We start from the raw sequence: 25,572 nt of genomic DNA on the forward strand, positions 1-25,572 counted from the left end.
TGTGTCATGTAGTTTGGTAAATCCATCATTTTGTAGTTATGTCTGAAGTAGCCCATATCTATGAGACCCAAAGGACTAAATGTACCCATAATTTCAAAAATTTTAGGAGCCTAAAGGTAGCTGATTTCAAGATGAATGAAGACTCAGGATATAAACTTGGAATATCTTCATCAGGTATTCTAGATATTCCCCTGGGTGGGGATCAGTGGTGAGGCTCCAGCTCTTCTTTTAGTGATTAGTTTCCTAATGTTGTTAACTTAAATTCTTGGGGCAGGCTGATGGGATACATTCTTAGCAAAATCCCTACATTAAATACAATTAGACTGCTGAACCGATAGATTCTCATGAATTTCCAAATTAACACAGGGCTCCCCCTACTGGTACTGGGTCCCATGTCCGAGGCAAATCCAGGTAAGAAAAAAATGTTTCTGTGCTTTTCATCCATCTGTCCATTCACACAAATGTCACCATGTTCTCCACCGGCAGGGCAGTGCATCAGGCACTTCTGGGGAAGTGACATATAATATATACACAGTGGTACAGATGAAGAAAACTGGCTTTTCAAAAAGATGCAAAGGCCCTCACACTCTGAATACTTCATTTTCAGAGAATCATAAGAACAAACAGAAGATAATCTGAATGTTTACATCCCCCTAAAATTCATATGTGTGACTTGAAGTTCTAATGTGGTGCTAATACATATTAAGAGGTGGGGACTTTGGGAGATGGTTACACCATGAAGGCTCCACTCTCATGACCCGGATCAGTGAATTCAGAAGGAGGCCCGAGTGAGCTTGTTTGCCACTTCCACCATGTGAAGGCACCGCAAAAAAAGCACCAAAGGGCCCTCACCAAACTCTGAATCTGCCGGCGCCCTGAACTTGCACTTCCTAGTCTCCAGAACTGTAAGAAATAAATCTTGGTACTTTTTTTATAAAAATAATTTTTAGATGTTGCTAGATCTTTATTTTATTCATTTATTTATATGCAGTGCTGAGGTTCAAACCCAGTGCCTCACACATACCAGGCTAGCGCTCTACCACTGAGCCACAACCCCAGCCCCAAATCTTGGTTCTTTATAAGCAACCTTTTCTAAGTTATTTATTCATTGTTACAGCAGCCCCAGTAGACAAAGACAGAAAGGACTGATTAATTAAAGTAACTCTAATCCATCTACTCCATTTAATAATATTCAGTTTGAAATTGACCCAACCAAAATATACTGGTAGTTCCTATCTAGTCCATAGACCATTGGTTTGTAACCTCTAACCCTGAATCAGAAAGGAAACTTACCTTCTGCCAAGTCAACTGTGGCAGGTTCAAAGATTAGGAAATTCTTACTGTTGACTTCAGCAGAAATATCAACAACTGATCCAAGCTCAACTTTCTAGGCTACATACGATCAGTGTGATCTATATTCCTGAAGAACTTGACCTAGAATTTTCAGTTTTTAGAATTCATTCATTCATTTACTCAAAAAGTGGTAGAGCACTTGCCTAGCATACGCAGGTCCTGAATTCAGTCCCCAGTACCCAAACAAAACAAAACAAAACAATCTGTTACATCTACTATACGTAAGGGCTAGGATAGGGCAGGGAACAAGTGGGACATGCTATTGATCCTCACTGTGCTTACGATTGATAGAGAGGATCAACACCAAAAAAGAAATGCTGAGTGAGCGACGGGAAGACCTCCAATGTGCTGTATGGTACTGCGCTGACCCGGAGACCTAATCTCGTCAACGGTGGCAAGGAAGGCTCCCCGTCCACCTCCACCCCTAGTCAGATGTGCTTTCAAGTCCCTACTTTGGTTGACCATATGATAAAGGAAGAACTAGAAAGAATTATGCTCTGCTTGAAGGTTTGAGGATGTAGCTCAGTGCCAGAGCGCTCAGCATGCACAAAGCCCTGGGTTCCAGCCCCAACATCAACAAAAAAACAATTACTGTGCTGTTTGAGATTCCTTATCACCATTCCCCAATAGAGCAAACACCAAAGCTCAATGGTGTCTCACTATAAGCAGTCATTCATAAACTTTATTTGGGGTTATACTTGCACTCATTTCCTTGTCTGCTCTAAGAAAAGTAATAAAGAAGGTTGGACATGCCTCTCTATTTGTCAGAATGGTAGCCTGGAAATCTAAGGAGTGCAGCTATAGGAAGGCCTTGCCCTAGCCTTCACCTTATTGACCAAGCCCAGCAGCAGCTTCCCGCTCAAGGATCATCATAAGGAATGGTCCCCACCCCATCCTTCAGTGGGTGCTATGGTTTAGATGTGGTGTCCCCCCAAAGCTCATGTGAGACAAGGCAAGAAGGTTTGGAGGAGAAATGTTTGGGTTAAAGCCTTAACCTTATCAGTGAATTAATCCCCGATGGATTAACTGAGTGGTAACTGGAGGCAGGTGGAGTGTGGCCAGAGGAAGTGGTTCCGTGGGGGCGTGGCTATGGGATATATGTTTTGTATATAGAGAGTGCAGTCTCTGCTTCCTGATCACCATGTGACCTGCTTCCCTGTGCTGCACTCTTCCACCATGATGTTCTGCCTCACCTCGAGCCCTGAGGAGCAGAGCCAGACTTCTATGAACTAAGACCTCTGAAACTGTGAGCCTTCAAATAAACTTTTCCTCCTCTGCAACTGCTCTGATCAGGTCTTTTAGTTACAGCAGCAAAAGAGCTGACTAAACCAGTGGGGCTGCAGGCAGTTCAGGTAATACTGTTTGGACGTTGCTCACTCGGAAAGGAGTGAAGTGCTGATGGTCCCGAGGTCCTGAAACTGTGATTAAAGCAATCAAACAACAGTATAGCTGGGAGCAGGAAGGCAACCCCAAATTTGGCAGATGTTAAAACAAGCAATCTCAAGTCAGAAACAAATGGTACCAACAAAATCTGTTTTGTCTCTGGATTGATGGAGTCAGCGAACGTGTTTGAACTTAGGCCTATATTTGCCTGCCCCTGGACCTACGGCACTTCTCTCATTTTTTATGATTGATCCAATGGTGATCAATAGCAGGCAAACAATTTCATTTGCAAATTCTCTCAATATCATGGGATGGAAACCCCTCCAGGGATAAAACTGAAAGATTCTAGAAGAGTGTGGTTCAATATCCTGAGGTTTAGCTGTCTCTATACTCCACCGTTTCTGGAGTGAATATCATTGTTCTTGATAAGAAATCAGATTTGTCTTAGATTTTAGTCACAGAGCAACTGAAATCCTAAGAAAAAAGCCCTACCTGGAGCACTTTTCTTCCAGTTTGAGAAGATCTACCTGCCACCCTGGTCATCTACACAGAGCTTCTATATCACTTAAGGAAGAAAAATAAGGCTGAACTTATCCCTAAAGGATTTAAGAGCAAAACTAGAAAAGGAGACTACAAGCCTTCTAGGAGTCTGAGGGAAGGGGAAGCCCAGTTAAGTAAGCCGCTGAGAGGGACGAAAGGAATCAACTGAAATTATTGGGTAAGACTGAAAAGTGGGACCATCAGACGGACTCAGAGGGCAGTTTACAATTAAACGTTAGTGGTCTGCAGCCAAAACTATTCTGGTTAGTATTTCTTCTGCAATATTCCCCTGGACCACATCACCATCACCTCATCTAATGATAACCTGCAATTCATTTGCTCTGAGGACAGTTTAATTTTATCATTCCTCTACTGGAATGTGGGACCTATGGGGTATTTGTAATCACCTGACCTATGCACACAGGACAGGAGAATGTGGACCCAAAGGAAATGTAGAGACAATTTGTTCAGGGCCCATGGCATGGCATAGGCCTTGCTATAAATTGCTGGAGCCCTACCCAGCAAAACCCTCCAAATTAGGGGCACAAGCCCAAAGTCACAGGACAAGCTGATTTCACCATGTGGTTTGGTGAGGAAATAAAACTTGGACCAATCTTGCTGGTAAGAAGAGACTGTTCTTATTTTCATATAAGGTTTGTTGAAAAATTTATTGTAGCTTTAGGCTGCAGACACCCATGCCTTAGACCCCCTGATGTGCAGCCACCATAAAACCTTTCGAAGATTCTGTAGCCAGACCAGTTTTCACTGCCCTTTAAGTTATTCCAGGGCTCCAAAGAGTCATGCTATGAAAAATGCGTCCCTGTCCTGGGCAATATAATCTAGTCGACTAAAGAATGACAGGAGCCGTCCATCCAGCATCTCACAGGGCAAATGGCAGCGGCATGAGAGCCCTAAACCTGGGACTGCCACACACAACTTCACCAAGGCGAATGCCTCAAATGCCACAAAACACCCACTGCCAAGTCACTCCACGCTAGTGTGAACTCTGAACCACAGGCTGGCTCCCGTCCCCCTCGCCTCTACGGCTCTCCGTTCTGTGCAGCACAACATTTGAGTTCCTGCACAATCCCGCCCTTGGTCTTCTCGCCTCCTGGTTTGCCACGACACTGTTCCAGTCAAACCATCTTCATATCTGAAAGAGCACTAGTCAGCTGTGCGGCAGAGGTGACATCACATCGACCCCACTCACCGCACCACAAAAACATACTGACTGTCCTTCATATTGTTTTAATTCCAGGAGTCACTGACTTCATAAACCAAGAGCTTGATTTTTCCCCATTAAACATGCACATCACAACGGTACAGGAAAATTCAAATTCAAACTAAAAATCAATTAAGGGCTGATTATTTGGCTTAGTGAAGAAATATCTTAAACAGCAAACTCCCTTAGTGCTTTTTAAATGGGATTTGGTTTTTGAAAAAGGCCTACATACAATATTTTAAGCATATATCCAATTCTTCTGCTATTGTTGCTTCCCATCAATATGGCTCACAAGCGATGAAGAAACTAGCATTTGTCTCCACTAACTCATTTCACGAGAACAAGTGTATATGACAATGTGAAAAAAGAGAAGGGGAAGAGGAAGAATGAAGAGGGGGAGGAAGATTTTGCATTTTATCGAGATGTTAGGAATGGTGCCTTACTACTTTTTTTTTTTAAAGTGCAAGCTACTTTCCAATGCTGTTGGGTTTGTGCTGTTTTATCCACAATGTCACCCCCGTCCCCCTGCAGCACGGTGTGGTCTTCAAGCAAGGGTGTAATGTGATCACTGCTGCACGTGCTAATCTGGGTTCAGAGGGTGCGTGAAGGGCACAGGCTGTGGCTGTGGCGCATGGCAAGCTCACTAGTCCTCCCAGATTAAAGGCAGGACCTTGGCCTTTTATCATTAGTATTCTGTAGACTGCCAGCCAAAAATCCATGTTCTAGGAGACAGAGCAGGCACCTAAGTGCAGACAAGCAGGGGGCTTGTAAGAGAAACTACTACTGCATCTAGAGTTAAAAATCTTACATAGTTTATCTGACAGAGGAGTTAAAATTATCAGAAAACAAGTTTGCAGCTAGTATTAACAATTCTGTCAAATAAAATTTAAACACTTGAACACATTTTCTCATTAACTCAGTACAATATATTAATTATGAAACATGTGTGCATTGTTTTTAACACTCATTATTTCCAAACACTTGGCCAAATGTACCAGAAAAGATATATGAAAGTAACAGGACACATCAGTCATTTCAAAAGGCAAAATAACAGAATACAGAATTACAGACTAGAAGTGATATTAATTTTGATCAAAAACTTTGCTTTCTTAAAAATATAAAATCATAATTACACATATTTACTAAAATGCCTTTATCAGTTCTGAGTTTCACAACAACAACAATTACATTTTCAGAGCACTTATTATATATTCTGGGCACTGTTCTAACAGCTTTATACATATTACCTTATTAATTCTCACAACTCTATGAGGTAAAGAGAATTATCATCCTCAATTTACAGACAAAAACTGAAGTACAGAAGTTAAGCTGTCCAAGGTCAGATATACTAGTAAATAGTAGTTATTTAATTATCTTGAAACCACAGACTATTAAAGAATGATTACACTTATATAAGGGAAATGTCTTTAAAACCAATAGCTCTCTTCATGTGAACTGCATGTTAAAAGTACCAGTTTTATGCATGTGGGTACTGCTCCACATCTACTCAGATCCACTTGTTACTGATTTACCTCACTTAAACTAAATCTCATCTGAGAAAAAAGCCTGGCTAATAACAATAAAGAAGATACAATGGGGGTGATTATTTGTTTTGTGAAATTTGTCATTTTGCAATATAATTCATCTGAAGTGCCTTTAAGTAGCAAGTTACCAAATGTTATTTTAAAAGACTGAATTGGGGTTGGGGATATAGCTCAGTTGGTAGAGAGCTTGCCTAGCATGCACAAGGCCCTGGGTTCAATCCCCAGCACTACCAAACAAACAAACAAAACATAAAACAAAAAAAAACCTGAATTAATACTTTCAAACAACACGTTATACAGGGAGAAGGATAACCATACACGAAAAGCTGGACAACACAGAACATTCCTAGGTTCTTGCACTTGACATCAAACATGTAAAAGTTATACTTTCTCTAAGGACCTGAAGACACAGGAGAATTTTTCTTTTAAACATTCACAATAAATACCAATACCATGCCATAAAGTAAAAATTAACAACCAGTTCTTATTTATATTTATCTGATCAATTCAGAGAGTTCTGAGTGAAACCTTTATTTCCTTAAACTAGTATGAGTGTATTATATATATAGTATATGCTAGTTTATGTAAGCATGTTATAACCGTGTTTTATATACTATATATATGAATGTATGTATACATATATATATACATATTCTGTATGTATAGTGTCTACACAAACTAATGTGTTCATATATAGGCTAGTGTATGTTGTGTGTGTGAGTGTATATATATATATATATAGTGTATATATATAATATGTATGGTTATTGAAAATGTATTTGGCTTTCCATAAGAATGCTCAAATTTAAGTATCTGATACTGCACCCATGGGAATTTTGCCTCAGGCAGAATTTTTCACTGGCCTGAAAAATTATGGCCTGAATCAAAGTATGGTAATTTTTTGTAGTTACTGTTAACAACTAAACAAAAATAGTGTTGAGTTACTTCCATTTGCTAGCTATTGTTCCTTTTAGCAGGAATTAGCTGTGCTGTCTTTTGTTGGCATATCCGAGGGACATGGCTACAACACATGCTTAGCACTTAGCAGCTAGGCTGGCTATTAGGTGTGGCTACTAAACATCACTCTCATTACTTCATAGTACCATATGCTCCAAACAATGTTGTGCCATGACTTTTAAATTATCAATTTAAATGGATCATAGGGGAGACAAAATGAAAGTAATGTAGTGATGACTAGCAGATGGATGAAGCCAATCTTCAGCCTAAGTTTGTTTTTGTAGTCTCAGGACATACTATAGTATTTGCATGTAGAAGATACTTAGTAACTGTTAGGTTATTAGAAAGTGAACAATACAGATACTTGTTTGGTGTCAGTTCTTGCTACTTCCTGAGAATATAAGTAAATATACACCTTTCAAATGGAATAACATGTTTTCTCTAAGCAAGAGCTGACTGAAGTGAATCAACTGACCACAAATCACTATTTTTAATTGAAAGAACCAAAAAAGTTAATATTTATAATAAAGCTACTTACCTTACAAACAGAAATAATATTAATATTTATCAGTTTCTTAATGACCTGCAAAAAACATAGATAATTTTATATAGATTTGATCATGGAAGTGACCATATTACATATATATATATACTCAAGTAATTTGTGATATATTGCAAGTTTCATGAGATATTGCAAAGACCTTGAAAAAATTATAGGAGTTGGGATGGAGAGGCAGATTTTTATCTTACTCTCAGTGATACAGTATTTTTCTAACAAAAGCAGCAATTCATGCTAATATGCAAAAGACAAGGTAAATGTGCAAGTAAAATTTGGAAGTGAAAAGACACATTAAATTCAATATAAATAGAACACTTTGCAATTTCCTCTCTCCTAATATGGAGAGTAGAAATTATTGAGTCTGATTTTCAACAGTTTAAAACGATTTACATAGTCCTTCAATGACATGTATTCCTTGTTTTCATTAAAGGATTATGTGCATATCAAGGACACAGTTTTCCTTCTAGTAGAACTGGTTTACCTGAATCAATGATGCTGACAGATATTAACATATTTATGATTTTAAAATTGATGTTTAGAATCCTAATACTTACAAGAGTTGTCTTGATATAATAAAAATAAGAACAAAACAAACTGATAATAACTTACTGATTATTATTATTATTATTATTATTATTATTACTGATAATAACACTATATAAATGAGTTTATAAATATGTTCTCATTCAATCTTTCTAACATTCCTATGAAGCTGCCTATTTTATTGGTGAAGAAATTAAGGTTCTTCTCCAGAGAACTCATGGAATAAGCAGAAGAGTTAAGTATGAAACTCAGGCAGCTGAACACTGGTACTCACAGACTGAATCATTACACAGTACTGTCTCACTAATACCTGCAGGCATTCTTTTTGTTACCATAAGACAAGGAAAGACTCACATTGTCCAAGTCAGGAATTTCCAAAAAGTATTCAGGATACTCATATGACATTCCCACATTGTTCACTGAAATAAGACAAAATCATTAGCTAATACACATTTTACAGATTTATTGAAAACAATGAGATTAAAGTCATCAAGACTAAAATGATACAATTACATAAAATACTGCTTATGTTTGGAATAACCTTTCCCACACTTTTCTATTCAAATTCTATACACCTTTAAAAGTCCAGTTCAAATGTCTCTTCCTTCCTTTCTGGTAGACTTAGCATCTAACCCTTGTCAAAAGGACTTCTACTCACCTCTTATGTTCCATAGCCCCATAGTACACAGAGAGATATGTGTACTCTCCCTCTGTAACAGTTACTTGTAGATATTGCTAAACTCTTCTCTACATCTTCAATTTTCATAGCGTAGTATAAGTCACCTATGACATGCATCTCTGTTTGTTCATCTCTGAGAGCTTACGTAGTCATGCAACAAATATTTGCCATATACTTTGGGGCAAGACATGTGCTAGGCACTGGGAAAAGAAACCGCTTCTCACATCATGGAGTATACAATCTAGTAGGAAGAGAAAAGTGCTTGTTATGATTTAGATGTGAGGTGTCCCGCCAAAGCTCACGAGTGAGATAATGCAGGAAGGATCAGAAGAGAAATGACTGGATTATACAAGTCTTAACCCAATCAGTGAATTAATCCCTGATGGGATTAACTGAAGTGGTGGGGTGTGGCTGGAGGAGACTGGAATTGGGGTGTGGCTTTGGGGGATATATGTTATATCTGGAGAGTGGAGTCTCTCTGCTTCCCGATGATATATGTTTGTTCAGATCACATCAACAGTCTTAGAGCTCTTAAGCTAGGTAACTGGAGCTGCTTCCCTCTGCCACAGTCTTCCGCCATGATGTTCTGCCTCACCTCGAGACCTGATGAATGGAGCCAGCCTTCTCTGGACTAGGACCTCTGAAACTGAGCTCTCAAATAAACCCCTTCCTCCTTTACAGTTGTGCTGGTCAGGTCACTTAGGCAGGGCAGCGAAAAAGCTGACTAAAACAGTGTTCAACCAAACAATCAAACCATTATTTCATGACAAAGTGCAGAGTGCCATGGGGAGCCTGTCCATAGCACTCTGTCAGCAGAGCCTGACTTCATCCGGGAAGTGCAGGAGGATTCTTCGTGGAGACAGGAAAATGGGTGAGATTAAATACCTCTGATAAATCACCCATCAAAAGCTGAAGTCATGTCTCTGTCTTCCTTGTTTCCTGACTCCCCAGTTATCTAGCTTAAGGTTGGGGCTCTAAGACTATTGATGTGATCTGAACAAACATATATAATTAGGTCCATGATTTGAATGCTCAGATATCCTGTGTTTTTCTCTAGCTCTGGAAAGGCTAAGACAACTCCCAAATAAGGAACATTTATAGGAATTAAATAGTAAATAAACTTCTGGGCACAGTGACACATGCCTGTAATCCCACTGGCTGGGGAGGCTGATGCAGGAAGATTGCAAGTTCAAAGCCAGTCTCAGCAACTTATCGAGGTCCTAAGCAACTCAGTGAGACACTGTCTCAAAATAAAAAATAAGAAGAACTAGAGATGTGGCTCAGTGGTTAAATATCCCGGGTTCAATCCCTGGTACCACCCTGACAAAAGAAAGAAAAGGAAAGGAAAGGAAAAAGGAAAAAGGGGAGAAAAAGGAAAAGGGAAAAAGAAAAAAGGAGAAAGGAAAGGAGGAAGGAAGAAAGAAAGGAAGGAAAGAGACAGAGAGACAGAGAGAGAGAGACAGAGAGAGAGACAGAGAGAAAGAGAGAGAGACAGAGAGACAGAGAGAGAGAGAGAGACAGAGAGAGAGAAAGAGAGAGAGAGAGACAGAGAGAGAGAAAGAGAGAGAGAGAGAGAGAGAGAGAGAGAGAGAGAGAGAGAGAGAGAGAGGAGAGAAAGAAAAAAGAAAAGAAACCTGATAGTAAGTTAAGGTTTGGTGCTCAAAGCTAAGTCAGTCACTTGAGGCAGCTGTGAGTTTCCAGATCTGACTTGCAAAATTTGGTCAGGATGGCTTGAACAAGACCAGTGAAACCTGTCTGAAATATGTAAGTAAAGGACAACGGCAAAAAACCCTGCATTTAATTAGAATTCATGGCCATCTGAATAGGGACAGTATCTAAACATAACAGAGGTCCAAATTCATTTTCAGTTTATTCAATAGGTTTTCCCTCCACTGGGGGTTCCAGGGATCAATTCTATAAAAGATCTGTTAACAATTTTAAGTCAAAACTAGTTGAAGGTAAGGTTTTATGTTCACTTGACTTTGCCCTAACCACTATGGAAATATCAAAGATGAATAATTTATTCAAAGTGTGACTGAGAGAAACCAAAATACCTATTAAAATGTTACACATAAACAAAATATTCTTTACAAAGTCAGTTTAAGATAACAGAATCCTTAAGGAATGGTTTTGCCAGATGGTAATATTTGCAGTATTTTATTTTTTAAATCTATCATGTAGAGAAAATTCCATTTCCCTTCACTCTCCCATATCTAGAAAGACTTCTATCCTCAGATTTCTTTCTAGCCTATGGAAATATTAATGCTATATTTTAAAATGCTAAATAAAGTTGAACAGTATAATAATAAATCTTTTAAAATCCAGACTTGGTTGGGATTTTTGCTTTTGTTTTTTAAATCTGGGAGCTTTGTAAGTGGTACAGATGACTTCAGGAGGCTTGTGAATAAGTAGGCAAGCAATAAGTAAGTACTACTGTGGTTAAGGCTGGGCTAACAATAGACAGTCTTCAGATCTGCCTCTGCTAATTGAACAGAGGAAAGCTATCAACCCTGTCTATTCATACAATGAAAATGGGAATATCTATTTAACTTAGCTCTCTTTACAAGAAAACATGCTCAACACTGAGAACTTTAGCCTGAAGAAAGAAATAATGTGTACAAGGACTATTCTTTTATTAATGCAAGTACACACATTTTTTTAAAAAGTTAAAGTTAGAATAGGTCTTTCAGAGCATCGAGTTCAATTTTATGAGGGGAAATGTATACCACGGTCACAATGGCAATTTACCCTACACTAGGCATTAGGACATCTAAATTCCTTCTTGCTTTACTGGTTGCATCTTTTGCTAGTGAGATGCATGCTACCCTTCATCTTTCCACAATAAGCCATCACTTTAGAGTGCTATTATTCAAGAGTTTAGAGAGAAACAACAATTGCTCCTTATTGGTGTTCAGAAAATGACACCCCAAAATATGGTGCGTTGGTGTGCTGATAATTTTAAATCAAAGTCATTTGGGGATCAGCAGATTCTGGATGAGGCTTTTCTCTGAAGTTCCCTTATCTACTTAAAGACCAGATACACCAAAGAAGAACACAATTGCCTTCAATCTTCTTACTGAAATTTCATTAACCAAGGAAGATTAAACTCATATTACAGAGGAGGAGACTGAAAACCAAACGTCACACCTAGAGGCTAGAGTAACTTTGTCCCAGGAAGTGTCTGCTCTTTGGCCCTTTTCATCTCCCTTAAAAATCATTTCCTACCCCTCTGAAGTTGCCTACATTTCCCTCTTCCCCTCTCCTACCAAGAGAGCATTTAAGCTTCAACCATCTGGCTCTTCTGAATTTCATATTTTGTGTGGCTCCCATGCATGTGTGCATATTAATGAATTTGTGTGCCTTTTCTCCTAATCTATTATTGTCCTTTTATTTCAGCAGACTCAATTATCAGACCTTCAGAGGGAAAGCTTGAACTTCCCGACACTCTCAAACAGTAATTTCCATAAACTACAGAAGAGTGAGAATCTTTTGGAAAAGGCAAACCACTGCAATTTTATTTTGAGACGTTAGATGGCAGCAATAACCAAACAGCAGGCAGAAAGCTTTCAGGGAATGGCATAAGGAAGAAAACAGGCTTTGGGTAGGAGTGAAAAGATGGAAATAGTTCCATTATAATTTAATCTCATTAAGAATGAGTGCAGGCAATGCCATCTCTATATTTTACAAGATTCTTTATAGGATTTACAAAACCAAGCAATGTTACAAGTTGTTCTAACATTATTCAGAAAGTTGAAAAGCCCTTCTAAATGGTAGTATCTTAAAAATTCACATTAAATATTAGATTATTAGTGTTTTCTTGAATTTTTCAGATGAGGCACCAGAAATGGATTTAATTTTTTTCAGTGCCCTGAAAAACCCTTTCACTTGTGTATTCTTTGTCTTTCAGAAAACAAAGAATATCTGTGTAATCTCAAAATCCTCACCTTTTAGCCCAGGGCCTGGAACACTAATGAAATCTTTCCCATCCATTTCTCACTGAGTTCTTAGACTGGGAAGAACCCAAGAGAAGAGATGAGGCAGACAGAGAAGAGAAGGGAAGAAACACCAAGAACAAGGCCCAAGAGAAGTGGAAAGAGAAGTTGGACAGGAAAGCGATCCTCCTCGAGTTGACCCTGGAGGAGAACTGGCAGTGAGCTGTGCTCAGCTGTGCGCTGCTGCCCGCTCCAGAATTGCAGAAAACACCAATGTCAACGTAAGTGCTGCATTGGAATGACGCAGAAAATCCAGAGTGATTCTGAATGTTGTTCTAACTTCTGTCCTCCTACTTTAGAAAATCACTTCCACATCTCTTACTTAGAAAAAAAAAATACAATAAATTCTTGTTTCTTCTAAGGCCATTTGCTGCTGATCTTTCTGGGCCTAGAATTCTCTATCAAAACCAGCTGCCAGAGAAATAATGTCATTAGAAAATTAGATTTTTGGTATCTGGGTTGGGCATGAAGGAGGAGCAAACAATAACTTACTAAAGGAAAAACCACTCATACGAGTAACCCCACCCAGACTGTCAACCTGCTTCTTTTTCTAGATTAATCAGAAACCTAAGAAATTAATGTGGCTTGAAAGTACTTTGCCTAATAGTTGAACTTCCAAATATAATTCAAATAATGCAAAGTTTTCTCCACTATTTCCTTCTCATGATATTAAAGCAGAAAGCAAGTTTACATTTTAGTTACGTTTGTAGTTCTATATCCTAATCCAGTTTTAGCATTTAGAGTTCATTAATAAAAAATGCTTCAAAAAACTGCTGTCACTTCACTATATTTTGAATAAATATAATAAAAATTTTAAATGTACCAGTAATAGTGAATACATCAAAAGCGAGTGAGGGGAACCCCTTCTGTACTTAATTTTTTAGCTTAAATTTTTGTAAATGGGTTGGAGGTATAGTTTAGTGGTAGAGCAATTGCCTAGCACACCTGAGGCCCTGGGTTCAATTCCCAGAACTGAAAAAAAAATTTTTTTTAATTATTATTTTTATTTAGCTTTTAATTTTTTATAGGCTGCATTTTGAGTCATTGTACACAAATGGGGTACATCATTTCGTTTCTATGGTTATATACGATGGAGATTCATACGATTCGTGGAATCACACGTGTACACAGGGTAATGACGTCTGACTCCTCCCATCATTCTTCATACCTCCCTCCTTCCCATTTCCTTCTGCATATTCTAAAGTTCCCCTGTTATTCTCTCATTCCCCACCCCCACCCCCACCCCCATTATATATCATCCTCCACTTATCAGGGAAAACATTGGGCCTTTAGTTTTTTGGGCTTGGCTTATTTCACTTAGCATGATATTCTCCAAGGATACAAACTTGAGAGTCCAGCAGATCCCAGGGTTCAGTTCTGGCTCCATTAGCACCAGTTTCTAACAAGAAGCAAATGATTTCACCCTAATAAGCCTCAGTTTCCTTATTATCTTTATATATGAAATAGAGATAAGAATTTAAGAAGCAAATGAGCTAATATGCATAAGCTCTTTAACCCAATGTCTGGAACATATTAACGTATTAAATAAATTGAGGAGGAAGAGCTTTTATCATGTAGACATTAATTCAACAAAAATTTATTGAACTCCTACTCTGTGCCCTAAACAAAGTGCCCTGCTTCTATTTTATATGACCAGCATCAAAATAGAGAAGTTCTTCTGCAAGACAGAGCTCTGGGTAGTAGGTAACTAGAAGAGCTGTTTATACTGATCAAATTTATCCCAATTCCTCCTCTACTCTCTTTAATGCATTCAAGTGGATCTAGGCTTACAGTCTATACGGAGTGTGGAAAGTGATGCAAAGAAAATCCCTTCTCTGCCTTATTTAACATATTGCTGTAGCTAGCACATGTTCATACACTGACAGATGATATTTGGAACACCATGTAAAACATTTTGCAAACTTTACAGTTTTCATACACTTGTGAGGAGCAATTTCCAAATAAAAGAGAGTTTACAAGGCTTTAAATTGCAGTGCCTTTAATCAGAAATTGAAAAATTAAGATTGAGTCAGAAGCAACACAACAGAACATTTTCTTTCCACTATTTAATTATAAATTGCTGTGATCCTTGTTACAAAAGTAGGTAATAGTTTCCATACATAAAACTGGAAGAGGGGACAAGGAAAGAAGAATGACATGAGGTTGGTAGCTAAATGTTAGCTAACAGGAACACATTTATCTATTTCGTGACTTACAGTTCTATTTACATTTCTGAATCACAGAGCTAATTACCCAGGTTTAAGTTAAAGGTTCTGCTTTAATTAATATCATTAGTGGGTTTTGAGTAAAAGGAAATAAATTTGAATTCTGAAAGTCTTATGCTTACTTTAGAAATCCAATCTCAGTCAATACATCTAATGGAATTATAAGGCATTATACATAGTCTGTAATATTCCTGATGAGTCTCCTGGTATGCGTGTGTGTGTGTGTGTGTGTGTGTGTGAGAGAGAGAGAATTGATTCACCTATTCTGCTTACTGTGATTGGCTATACCAGGCTTCTGTCTCATTCAGTACAAAGAAACCTCCCTTCTAGCAAGGAAGGATGTTTGTACCAGTGATCCAACTGTCTATTTGAGTCTCCACCTGGATTTCTTACATTCTCTCAAGCTTAACATATTCCAAAGAGCACTCCTTATTTTGCTCCATAGAATTTACTCCAGATCCAGTTTCCTATTTTAGAGAAATGCCATCTAGTTGTTCCAAGTCAGAACCTGGAAGTTGCTTATTACTAGTTGTCTAATTTTGGACAATGAATGTAATCTCTTTACATCTTCGAAATGGGTACACAAATACATCTACTTTATAAAGATGTTGAAGAGTAAATGAGATGCATCAGCATGGTGCCTGACATGTAAAGAATGCTCAATGAGTGTTGACAATAATGATTTAAAATGAAGCTATTATTGTAATTCTTGACTCAAGACCTCTAATAAGAACACATCAGAAAACAATCCTGGTGTGTATTTGTCGTTGTCTATTTCTATCCATTTCTACTGCCACCTTCCTAACATAAACCATCATCACCTATGTTTCATGGCCTAAATAACCTTACTGGTCTCCTTGTATCAATTTTTGCCTACTCCTGCTTGGAAGTCAAAAGGGATTTCTCTAAAATTCTAATACATTATCAATTCATTCTTAAAGTTCTACAGTGGCTTCCTACTCTACTTCCAATAAAGTCTATTAAACTAAATCTGGCCTGAGGATGTCCTCCATACTGAATCTTTACATAACAACTCACAACTTGGAAAGTGAACCTAACTTAAGGGTATGCTTTTACAACAAATAGCTGAGTCTCGGTTAACCACAGACAGCCAACTGATTAGACCACGTTCACATGAGGTGAACATGAAGCAGCACCAGTAAAGTTGTCTCTGTACCTGACTTCCATTTTCTGTCCATAAGTGCTGCCTGCCCACTTTGCAGAGCAGAGTTCTTTGAGCCTCACATGCAAACAGTTTTCTGCTCAAAACAAAAACAAAAACAAAAAAAAACTCTGTTAAATTTGGTTTACTGAAAGTTTTTCTTTTAACAAGTCCCAATTTATTAACCTGGTTTTCTAAGACTTTCATGATCTGGTTCTGCTTAATTTTCAGATGCCTCTGTCTCTACTGCCCTCTCGAAAATCCTTGCTCCAGGTTAGCAGTCCTGTGTCAGTTCCTTCAACATGTTGAGCACACAGACTTTGGGGTGTTTGTGCATGCTGTTTTTCCAACCAGGAACTTCTGACAACACTCCTCTCAGTGTTAGCTTTCAGGTTTCAACTTGAATATTACTTGCTTGGGGAGCCCATCTGTGATAGTTTTAACTTTCTCAATAACATAATCTTCCATTACATGTAACACATTCCCAACTACTTGTGCCATGGCTACCTTCCATGGAAGCAGAACAATGTCTGTTGCATACCACTATGGCTCTGAAATTTTACTTGGTTAGTAAATTAGTATATGATTGATTGAAGGAATCAATTAACAAATAGGAGGCAGAGAATAGAATAGTGGTTACCAAAGGGTGGGGCAGAAGAGAAGGAAGAATAGGGAGAGGAGAGCGAGTGGGCACAGGGGAACAGTTGGAGAGGAAAAATAACTTCTAATATTGTATATAGCACAGTATGGCTGGCAGCAAGTAATTGTATACTTCAAAGTAACTAGCAGAGGGGATTTCAGTGTTCCTAAAACAAAAAATAATAAATGTTTGAGGTGACAGATATACCAGTTACCCTGATCTTATCATTACACATTGTATATTATACACTGAAATATCATACTGAACCCCCAAGTGTTTTTTAATAGCAAAGGAAAGGTGCTGTGTAATAAAGAATTTATTTGGCCCCTGTTAAAGGGATGGAGGTTCTAGACCTTGGAATACCCTTAGTGACAGCAGTGCCTTTGTTATTAATGGCAGACCCTTGGATCACACCTGGGTTTATGCTAATAAGATGACTAGAGATAAGTGTTGGTCACTATCAAACTGGAGGGTTGGGGTTTTGAGTCAGTTCAGTCTTCAGATATGGGAGGAGGGCTCTGGGGATTGAGTTCAATTACACTGTCAGTGACTTAATCAATCATGCCTACATAATGAAACCCCATTACAAACTCTGGATACTGAAGCCTGGTGAAGATTCCTGGTTGGTGAAAGCATGGATGTGCAGGAGGGTGTCCCGACTCATAAGGCGAGGGCACAGAAGCAGCTTTGTGTTTGGGACCCTTCCAGACTGTTCTGTCTCCTCATTCAGCTGAGCCTGGTTAGTATCCTTCATAATCAAGAATACAGCACTTGCCTGAGCTCTGTAAAAGGCCCCAGCTAATTGTCAAACAAGAAGAAACCATAGGAACCCTGCAATCCGTCAAAAGTGTAGGTGGCCTAGGGACTCCTAAACAGCTGGCATCTGAGGTGAGGACAATCTTGTTGGAAACTGCCTTTGAACCTGTGGTGTCTATGCAAACTCTGGGTGGTTAGTGACAGAATGTGATGGTAGTCCTACAAAAGGAAAGATTTAGAAGTATCTTAAAATTTCAAAAAGCACAAATATCATATCCTGGCATTGGCGGAGAAGCTCCACCCCCTCCCTAAACTGTCATCCTAACGTAGTCCTACAATTCTTTCTACATTCCTGCTCTATCAGCCTCCTCGCTCTTAAACCTGAGCCGTTTTCACTTGCGGCTTCAGACAAAGAGGGCAGTGGTGTTTTCAAGCACGTGAAGTTTACCCTTGGTGCCTTCTAAACCAACTTCATTTTGCCCTTCTCTTCCCCCCTTCTCAGCACCCCACTGACCATCAATCTGCCAATACAGTTTTCTTCTTAAGTCTATCCTCCATTTCAAAATGATTTTCCAAATCTTTCATTAACTAAAATAGCATTTCCTCAGGGCAACTAATCCAGCAAGAAGTAGACAGATGATAAAATGAAGAACCAATCCCAGTAAGATGTAAATGACAGTTGTAATCAGACTTTTCAGAGGTATGTTTAATTCAAAAGACAATTTAAAACTAACTTCTAATTTGTAAAGCTCCCAAACAGCAAGAAGACCATCTACAGTTTTATGTATTTCTAGACCCCCTACAGAAGTGAGGATCTCTCTTCTATTTATAACTTCCTTAATCAACTGGAACTGGGAAGCTGCACAATTTCCTAGTATGCCTATTCTCTCTTCCTTCCAAGCAATCCTACACAAGCTTTCCTCAGCACACTTCTGTGGCCCCTTGGGTCCTTCTAGTTCAACGTCTATTCCTCTTCCTTTGATCCTCTGAGGACTCAAACACAAGGAAGCCCTCTCTGGATCCCAATCTAATTATCTGGGAATTTGCCATTTGGAAGCTAACTCCTCTTTTACCCTAAGTAGCTAATAATACTCTTGGGTCTTTTGTTAACTAACTTGGAAAACCTAAATATACCCAGAGAACTGACTCATCTTAACTCTGATGAATACCTCTCAAACTATCTTTTATATTAGTAAACATAGTATCTATATTCAACTCTTCTCTTTTCCAGAACATTCTGGGAAATACAGGTTTTAGGGGAGAAAAGTAGAGTACAGGAGCTTCCCTAAATTCTTAAGGGTAAGGGGGAAAGTGGTGGCATGGGCCAGGATGACAAAGAGGTGGGAAGGGCACCAATTAAAAACTAATTCACTAAGTAGATGAGTAGAGCAATTATTCACTTACAAAGGGCGCGGAAAGAAAAGAGAACAATAATGTCTAGCTCAGCTTCACTATCTGTACATATTATTGTTATTAAAATGAGGCCTCTTAAAATTATGGGCAACGTGTATGGGTAGAATCAAAAGTCAGTGGTTGACATATAGTTCTGAATACAGTAAACCAGGATGACAACACAGATCAGGTACCAATGGATCCGCTGGATTTTTCAACTGACATAAACCATGACACTCTGGGTGGAGAGGACCTTGAGAATATTTGGCATGGGGAAATTCTCATCTAGTGTGCATTAAAAGCTTGAATAAAGTTACGGTGGCTTTTAAAAATTGATTCACAAACTAAGTAACTATATTTTTCCAAGAGGATCTTTCTTTCTCTTTCCAGAATAAAGACTCTCACCTTTACAAAGTTAAAAAAGCCATAGTAGTGAAATTTGAAAAAAGTATTGTCTGTGGCATATTTCAAATCCAAGGCTACTCCTTTGGCCTTGGTAATATACGCCTCCCTGCAATGTATTGTGCAAAGCCCTCCAAATCAATTTGGAACACAGAGGAGAGTCTCTCCAGAGGATCAAGTAAGTATTATAGCAATCACATTTTGTTAACCAATTGTTTGCTTATTCAGAGATGTAAGGATGTCATTTTCTCCAAATGTTGAAGTTTCATAAGCTTCTGAAATCTGTATTTCTTAGTATTTGCCTGAAAGACGACAGCAGATGCTTACTTTTTTTTTTTTTTTTTACATAATAGAATTAAGAATTCAACTTTTCATTCTTAAGCATTTAGAATCTCATCAAGTTATGGTGACCTTTCAGGATAAATTCATACAATACATGGCTGTTTTCTTTCCACTTACCTCATTGAAAACCTAATGTTTCTTTCATGACAAAGGTCTTTAGCATTTTCCTTTGTAATTCTGAAAATATTAATTTTCTTTATTAAGCATTGACTATAGTTTGGAGCTTAATGCTATTCAAACAAATAGAGTTTATCTTGGTCATTTATTTTTCTTTTTATCATTACTAGTTTCATTAATACTCAGCAGAAAAAAATTCTTATAATAGTATAGTATGGACTGCTAGGTCTTACTAGAAATCAAGCTATACATAGAATATCATAGAGAAATCTATAAAAGGTGAGATTTTTAAGAAGCAAAGGAGGAGGGAGAATAAATGATTTTAGCCTTAGGAAACAGAGGTGAGGATACATAGGATCTGAATGGAGATGAGAGAGGGAAATAAGTCGAAGGGGCTAGAAACCCAGGTAATGGGGGAGGGAGGGTAAATAAAAAAAAAAAAAAAAAAAAATCAGACTCCCCTCACAAATTCTAGAAGGTTGGATCCTACTAGAGAAGGTACTGTAAGATTAGAGTTGGAATATGACCAAGTAATAAGATAAAATTCTGCTCACAGGTGTGATTTTCAAAATTATAATGCAATCTAAGTATGCTATATTAGCTAATAAATGTGGATGACTGAAGGGACAGTTGTGATAGAGTAGAAAGAAAACTAAACATACAGCCTAGTTCATAAGATGATTTTTCAAAGTACCACTGTACACTTTCAAGAATTATGTAAACATTAGCTATAATTATTTATATTACTGATCTGTAACCAACTATAAATCAAAACTAAAGTTGCCTCTATCTCAATAATTATTCAATCAGAACCATAGGTTTGTGTGGGGTTGGTTGGTTTGTTTGTTTTTTGTCTTTGTGGTGCTGGGGATTGTACCCAGGGCCTTGTAAATATGAGGTAAGTACTCTACCACTGAGCTTTACCCACGGTACCTCAATCAAACTGTTGAATGACAGTAACTTTAAAGCAGTATTTCTCAGTCTCGGCTCTACTGATATTTCAGGCCAATAATAATCTGCTGTGGGAGTCCAAGCGGCATCCTTAACATTTACCCAATTGGGGCCAGTAGAACTACCCAAGTAGTGACAAATGACAAATGCTGTTGTTCTCTGCCAAACTGCCCTTGGCTCAGAACCATTGCTTGAAAGCACTGGGGGAAAAATCTAGAATTTATATTTATGGCTCTCCCACAAAACTGAGGATGAGAGACAGCCAAGATGAACAAGAGCTAAGATGTCCATCATAGCAGCCAACTGCCACATATGCCTACTGAGTACTTAAAATGTGGCTAGTCAAAACTGCAATGTGCTGTTAGGGGAAGCTACACACTTGATTTCAAAGACTTAGTTATGAAAAAGAATGCAAAATATTTCAAAAGTTTTTCATAGTGATTACTGGCCAAAATGATAACATCTTAGAAATAGTAGATTCAAATCAAATACATTATTAAAAATTAACTTCATCTTTTTATCTTTTAAAAATGTGGCTACTAGAAAAGCTATAATTGCATATGTGGCTCATGTAATTGTTCTATTGAACAGTGCTTAAATCATGCAAAAGAAAAAAAAAAAAAAAAGATGCTTCCTCCTTCATGCTATCCATTCCTGGCAGCCTTTGATTGAGAGAAAAGCAAACTCAGAAGAATCTCTTTACACTCTCTACAGTTTCTTTGGATCATATCTAATCTCACTGCTTCCATGAAACTACTACTCTTAGCTCTCCAAACTGAACCTCCAGATCTAAATATCCAACTATCATGCTGACAACCCCACTGGGCTCTCCTAGAAGGGCCCAAACTGAAATGACCCCACTCCCAAAATAACTCCGCTCCCAGGATTCATTTTAGTGAGTGGTGTTACTGATGTGGATGATGAAGCCAGAAACCTGAAGGTCATCCATGAGTTCCCTCTTCTTCATCTAACCTGCAACTTCTCACAAAGTCCTCTTCTACTTCCTGAATATTTCTGGAATCCCACTGCTTAGGCCGGGTCACTATGATCTCTCCCTGAATCAAGTGCCCCTTCCCCTTTATACTCTTATCACTTGCCTTTCCTTCTAGAATATTATACTATAAAAATAATGTAGTATAGTTTTCCTGGTTCATTGTTGTAACTCCAGTTCACTGACTCATGAATGGATGAATATGAATGAATGAAAAGGGGTACAAAGTAACATACAGGTTGCCACTTGCTAAGGGGCTGGACTACATGAATAATGGCTCCATTAGCATATGAGGCCTGGGAGAACATCAGTCCTTATGTCTAAATGCCAGTGCTTGTATGTTGACCCAAGTCTTAGGAGTCTAGAAATGGGGGGAAAATGCTTGGGGACCATGTGCCCTGCACTCCCATCCTTAACACATCTAACTATCAAACTGAAACTCAAATCAAAGCCTTCCCATCAATAGTTCTGGATCAGGAAAGAGCTGCTGAAGATGCCTTATCCAAGACTCCAGTTCTGCACCAACCTGATGCCTAACAATTTCTGTCTCCAATGTCCTCACTGCAGAGTATCTATAGTTTCACAGTCACACAGGGAAAAGCAGCTAAAATGTATACAAAGAACAATTATGATGAAATGTACTACTTCTGTAAGTCATTCTCCAAAAAGACAAGGTCAAAGCAAGTTATAAGACCTACCCGTGGTCTCCTTTCGTTATAGATTCTTGGCCCCTTTCCTGCCTAAGTCATCCTTCTTCATTTCCTAGTCCCTCACCAGTTTGAAAGGAGGCTGGGATAAACTGTGGCAGCATCTATCCTAATTAGTAATTTGTAGTTGCTAATTTGGAAGTTTAAAAACAATAAAGATTTTTACATATCTTAGTGTTGTTTAATGTATTCCAGATCTAAGCTATGGAAGAACTTTCCAGAAACACTTGTACTTATATTATATTATAAAAATAATGTAGTATAGTTTTCCTGGTTCGTTGTAGTAACTCCAGTTCATCGACTCATGAATTAATGAATACGAATGAATGAAAAGGGGTACAAAGTTTTCCCTATAAAAGGTTTATAGGTGAGGAATGATGAGTAAAAGGCTAAGAATACTTTTCTAAGCCTTCCTTTCCCAACTACAAAGTACCCCTTTTAAGTGAAAGACTTTCCAGAAACGCGTATTTACAAAAGAACATGTAGGCACAAAAGCAAAAACTAGATCTGTGTTTTTATTCATCTTTCACCTACTGGTTCTCCTGTAAGAGAGGAAAGAGTGTATGGGAGGATGAGGCATGATGAAGTGTGGTGGACAAGGCAAGGGCCAAGAAAGGATAATATGTCAAAGCCACGGTTTACCACAAGTCCAAGGGTACCATGTAAGGCTACACTTGTGTAACTGATGTTTTAAAACTATCTTATCTATAAATTATATAAAAGATAATTCTCTTGTAGGATGAGGGAGATTAGGTCTATGACTGAAGAATGTCAGGAAACATAAAAATTCTACTTTGGAGGGTAAACAGGAGGATCAGAAGTTCAAGACCAGCCTCAGCAAATTGGTGACACTCTGTCTCAAAATAAAAAATAAAAATAAAAAAACAAGCATAAAAATGGTTTTCTCTTCAGTTATCTTCCTTTAATAGCCCAAGAAAGAAAAGAAGAATAATTACCAGGTTCTCACCACTTTAGGCAGTGGAATAAAGAGATTTAGTAATAAAGTGGTTTTCCTAGACTACAGATACTATTGTATGGAAGACAGTAGTAGAGTTAGAAAAAAAAACAAACCAAAGATGGACTCCCAGTTGTGCCACTCGATCTTTATGAGATTCCAGGTAAATCACCAATCTCCATAAACCATATTCCATTTGGTATGTGTGTGAGGAAATTATTCATTTTTGGAAAAAAAGGACAGCTATTCAATATATCTGTGATATTAAAACTTCATGGGGGGTAGAGAGGGAGGAAGAACATCAAAAAAGGTTTACAGGTTAGGAATGATGAGTAAAAGGCTTAGAAAAGTATTCTTAGCCAACTACAAATGGGTCTTCATCACCCTTCTGAACGGATTATTAAGATATAGCTATGTCGCTATCTATATAGAATGAGACTGGGAATAAAGCAAGCAGGGAAAATAACCCAAACTGTGCAACTGTCAGGAATTTATAATTAACACAAGGAGTCAAACATATACAGACTATTGTCATTTGATGATCAACTATACTAATAAGACAATTTTCTTCTCACTAGTCATTTTACCTCTGAATACCGAACATCCCAAGAGAAAATAAAGGGATAGTAAAAGTCAAAAAATAAATTCAAAAAAGAGTATAAATACAGTAAAAATACAAACCTAAAATGCCGATTTCAAGACCTGCCAGGCCTGTTTTAATTTTATCATAAATATCTTCTGATGTAAAGTCAACAGCAATGGTCCTTGTCTCCACTTTGAATTTTTCTTCTAGAAAAAAACAAAACACATACACAAATGAGAAAAGACAAGGAAAATTAATATATAGCAATTAGGATTAAAGCATTTGATAACATTATCCTTTCAAACTCTTTTTTCCTCCCAATTTGATATGACATTTAGACCAGGATAATTTTAAGCAATCATGAGACCATCTAAGAGATCACAATAGTTCAGCAATTAAAAATTCCAGTGTCGTCATAGGGCCGGGCTGATGTTCCTTCATCAGTTCTCCTTTTACAAATCAATAATGGGGACTACTTTTTAGACCCTTAGGTACAAATAATAAAACATGATTCATATCATAATGTTATATACTCTTTAAATATCACTGGCTTTGTGATTTTAATTGCAAATCGATGCTTCATAATTTAAAAAGGAAGTCTTTATGTTGTAAAATATCTTAAAGTGTGATATATTAAAACAAAAAGTCCACCTTATTAAAATGGAAATAAAATGAGTATGATCTTATTGTAATTTTGGATCTTGGTTAATAGCCACTACATTTTAAAATCCTCACAAAATACACAGTAATAAATCTCTAAAATGACATGAGAAAGACCTCAGTGTTCTCCTTTGCACAGGACTATTAAAGTCCAAACAGAGCTGAAGGAAATAACAGCTTCAGAAATGGGACCCTGGAGAAACAAAAACTCATCTGAGGCAAGGTATAATGTTTACTTCTGCCTTCACGAGTCAGCCCCTTTGAAGAGAGAGAGTGGGCTTTGAGGTCACCCAGACATCGGATCCAATTTCATTTCCACACTTATTTGCAAAATGACTTTAAGCAAGTCACATGTCCTCCTTGAGCCTCAGCATCCTCTTGTGAAAACAAAGGGAATACACACAACTTAGGATGTGGGGCTCAAGTGATACCTGTGGGCAAACAGGAGGTACCCCAGAAACACAGGTCCCCTTTCCCCATCAATCCCCAGCCTCCTTCCCTACAAATGTTATTCTTTGAAACCTGCTGAAAATTCAAAAGAATTAATTTTAAAATCCTCCTTCCAAAAATAAATCTTTCTTCAGTCAAAGTCAATGTCAGCTCATCACAAGAGTTTGTAGGATTAATCCTCGTAGGAGGTATCCATTCTTGACCTAAATGGATTTATGTCTAAAACTAAAGAGCTGGTTCATTAGAGACTTGATTCTTGGTTAGACTCAATGAAAAGTATTGACCCTAGGTACAAATTCATGCATAAATTGAAGAGAAGAAAAATCGACCAAGAAAATACCTTATTTGGTGTTAAAGGTATTCTTACTGTTGCAATATGTATGAGGTAGATATGTGTTCAGGTAGTGGAGAGTTAGGCACGGAGCTGTTATTTCACTAGAGCTGGGTAACACATCTTATTAGGAACG

General features: G+C 38.0%; 1 protein-coding gene and 1 long non-coding RNA gene across 2 annotated transcripts in view; one reads left to right on the top strand and one right to left on the bottom strand.

The window, feature by feature from the left end:
- LOC306639459 overlaps positions 1 to 25,572 on the top strand; it is a 288,549-nt gene that overhangs the window by 212,111 nt on the left and 50,866 nt on the right. The window lies entirely within an intron of this gene.
- The window catches only part of HSD17B12 (hydroxysteroid 17-beta dehydrogenase 12), a 161,905-nt gene that overhangs the window by 30,298 nt on the left and 106,035 nt on the right, over positions 1 to 25,572 (bottom strand). The window contains exons 4-6 of the mRNA XM_079103047.1: positions 24,094 to 24,201; positions 8,456 to 8,520; positions 7,538 to 7,582 (exon numbers count right to left, since the gene is read on the bottom strand). Of these exons, the coding sequence (XP_078959173.1) occupies positions 7,538 to 7,582; positions 8,456 to 8,520; positions 24,094 to 24,201 (218 nt within the window). The remainder of the gene's footprint in view (positions 1 to 7,537; positions 7,583 to 8,455; positions 8,521 to 24,093; positions 24,202 to 25,572) is intronic.

Source organism: Sciurus vulgaris, assembly GCF_902686455.1.
Source record: "Sciurus vulgaris genome assembly, chromosome: 11".
Classification (NCBI taxonomy): domain Eukaryota; kingdom Metazoa; phylum Chordata; class Mammalia; order Rodentia; family Sciuridae; genus Sciurus; species Sciurus vulgaris.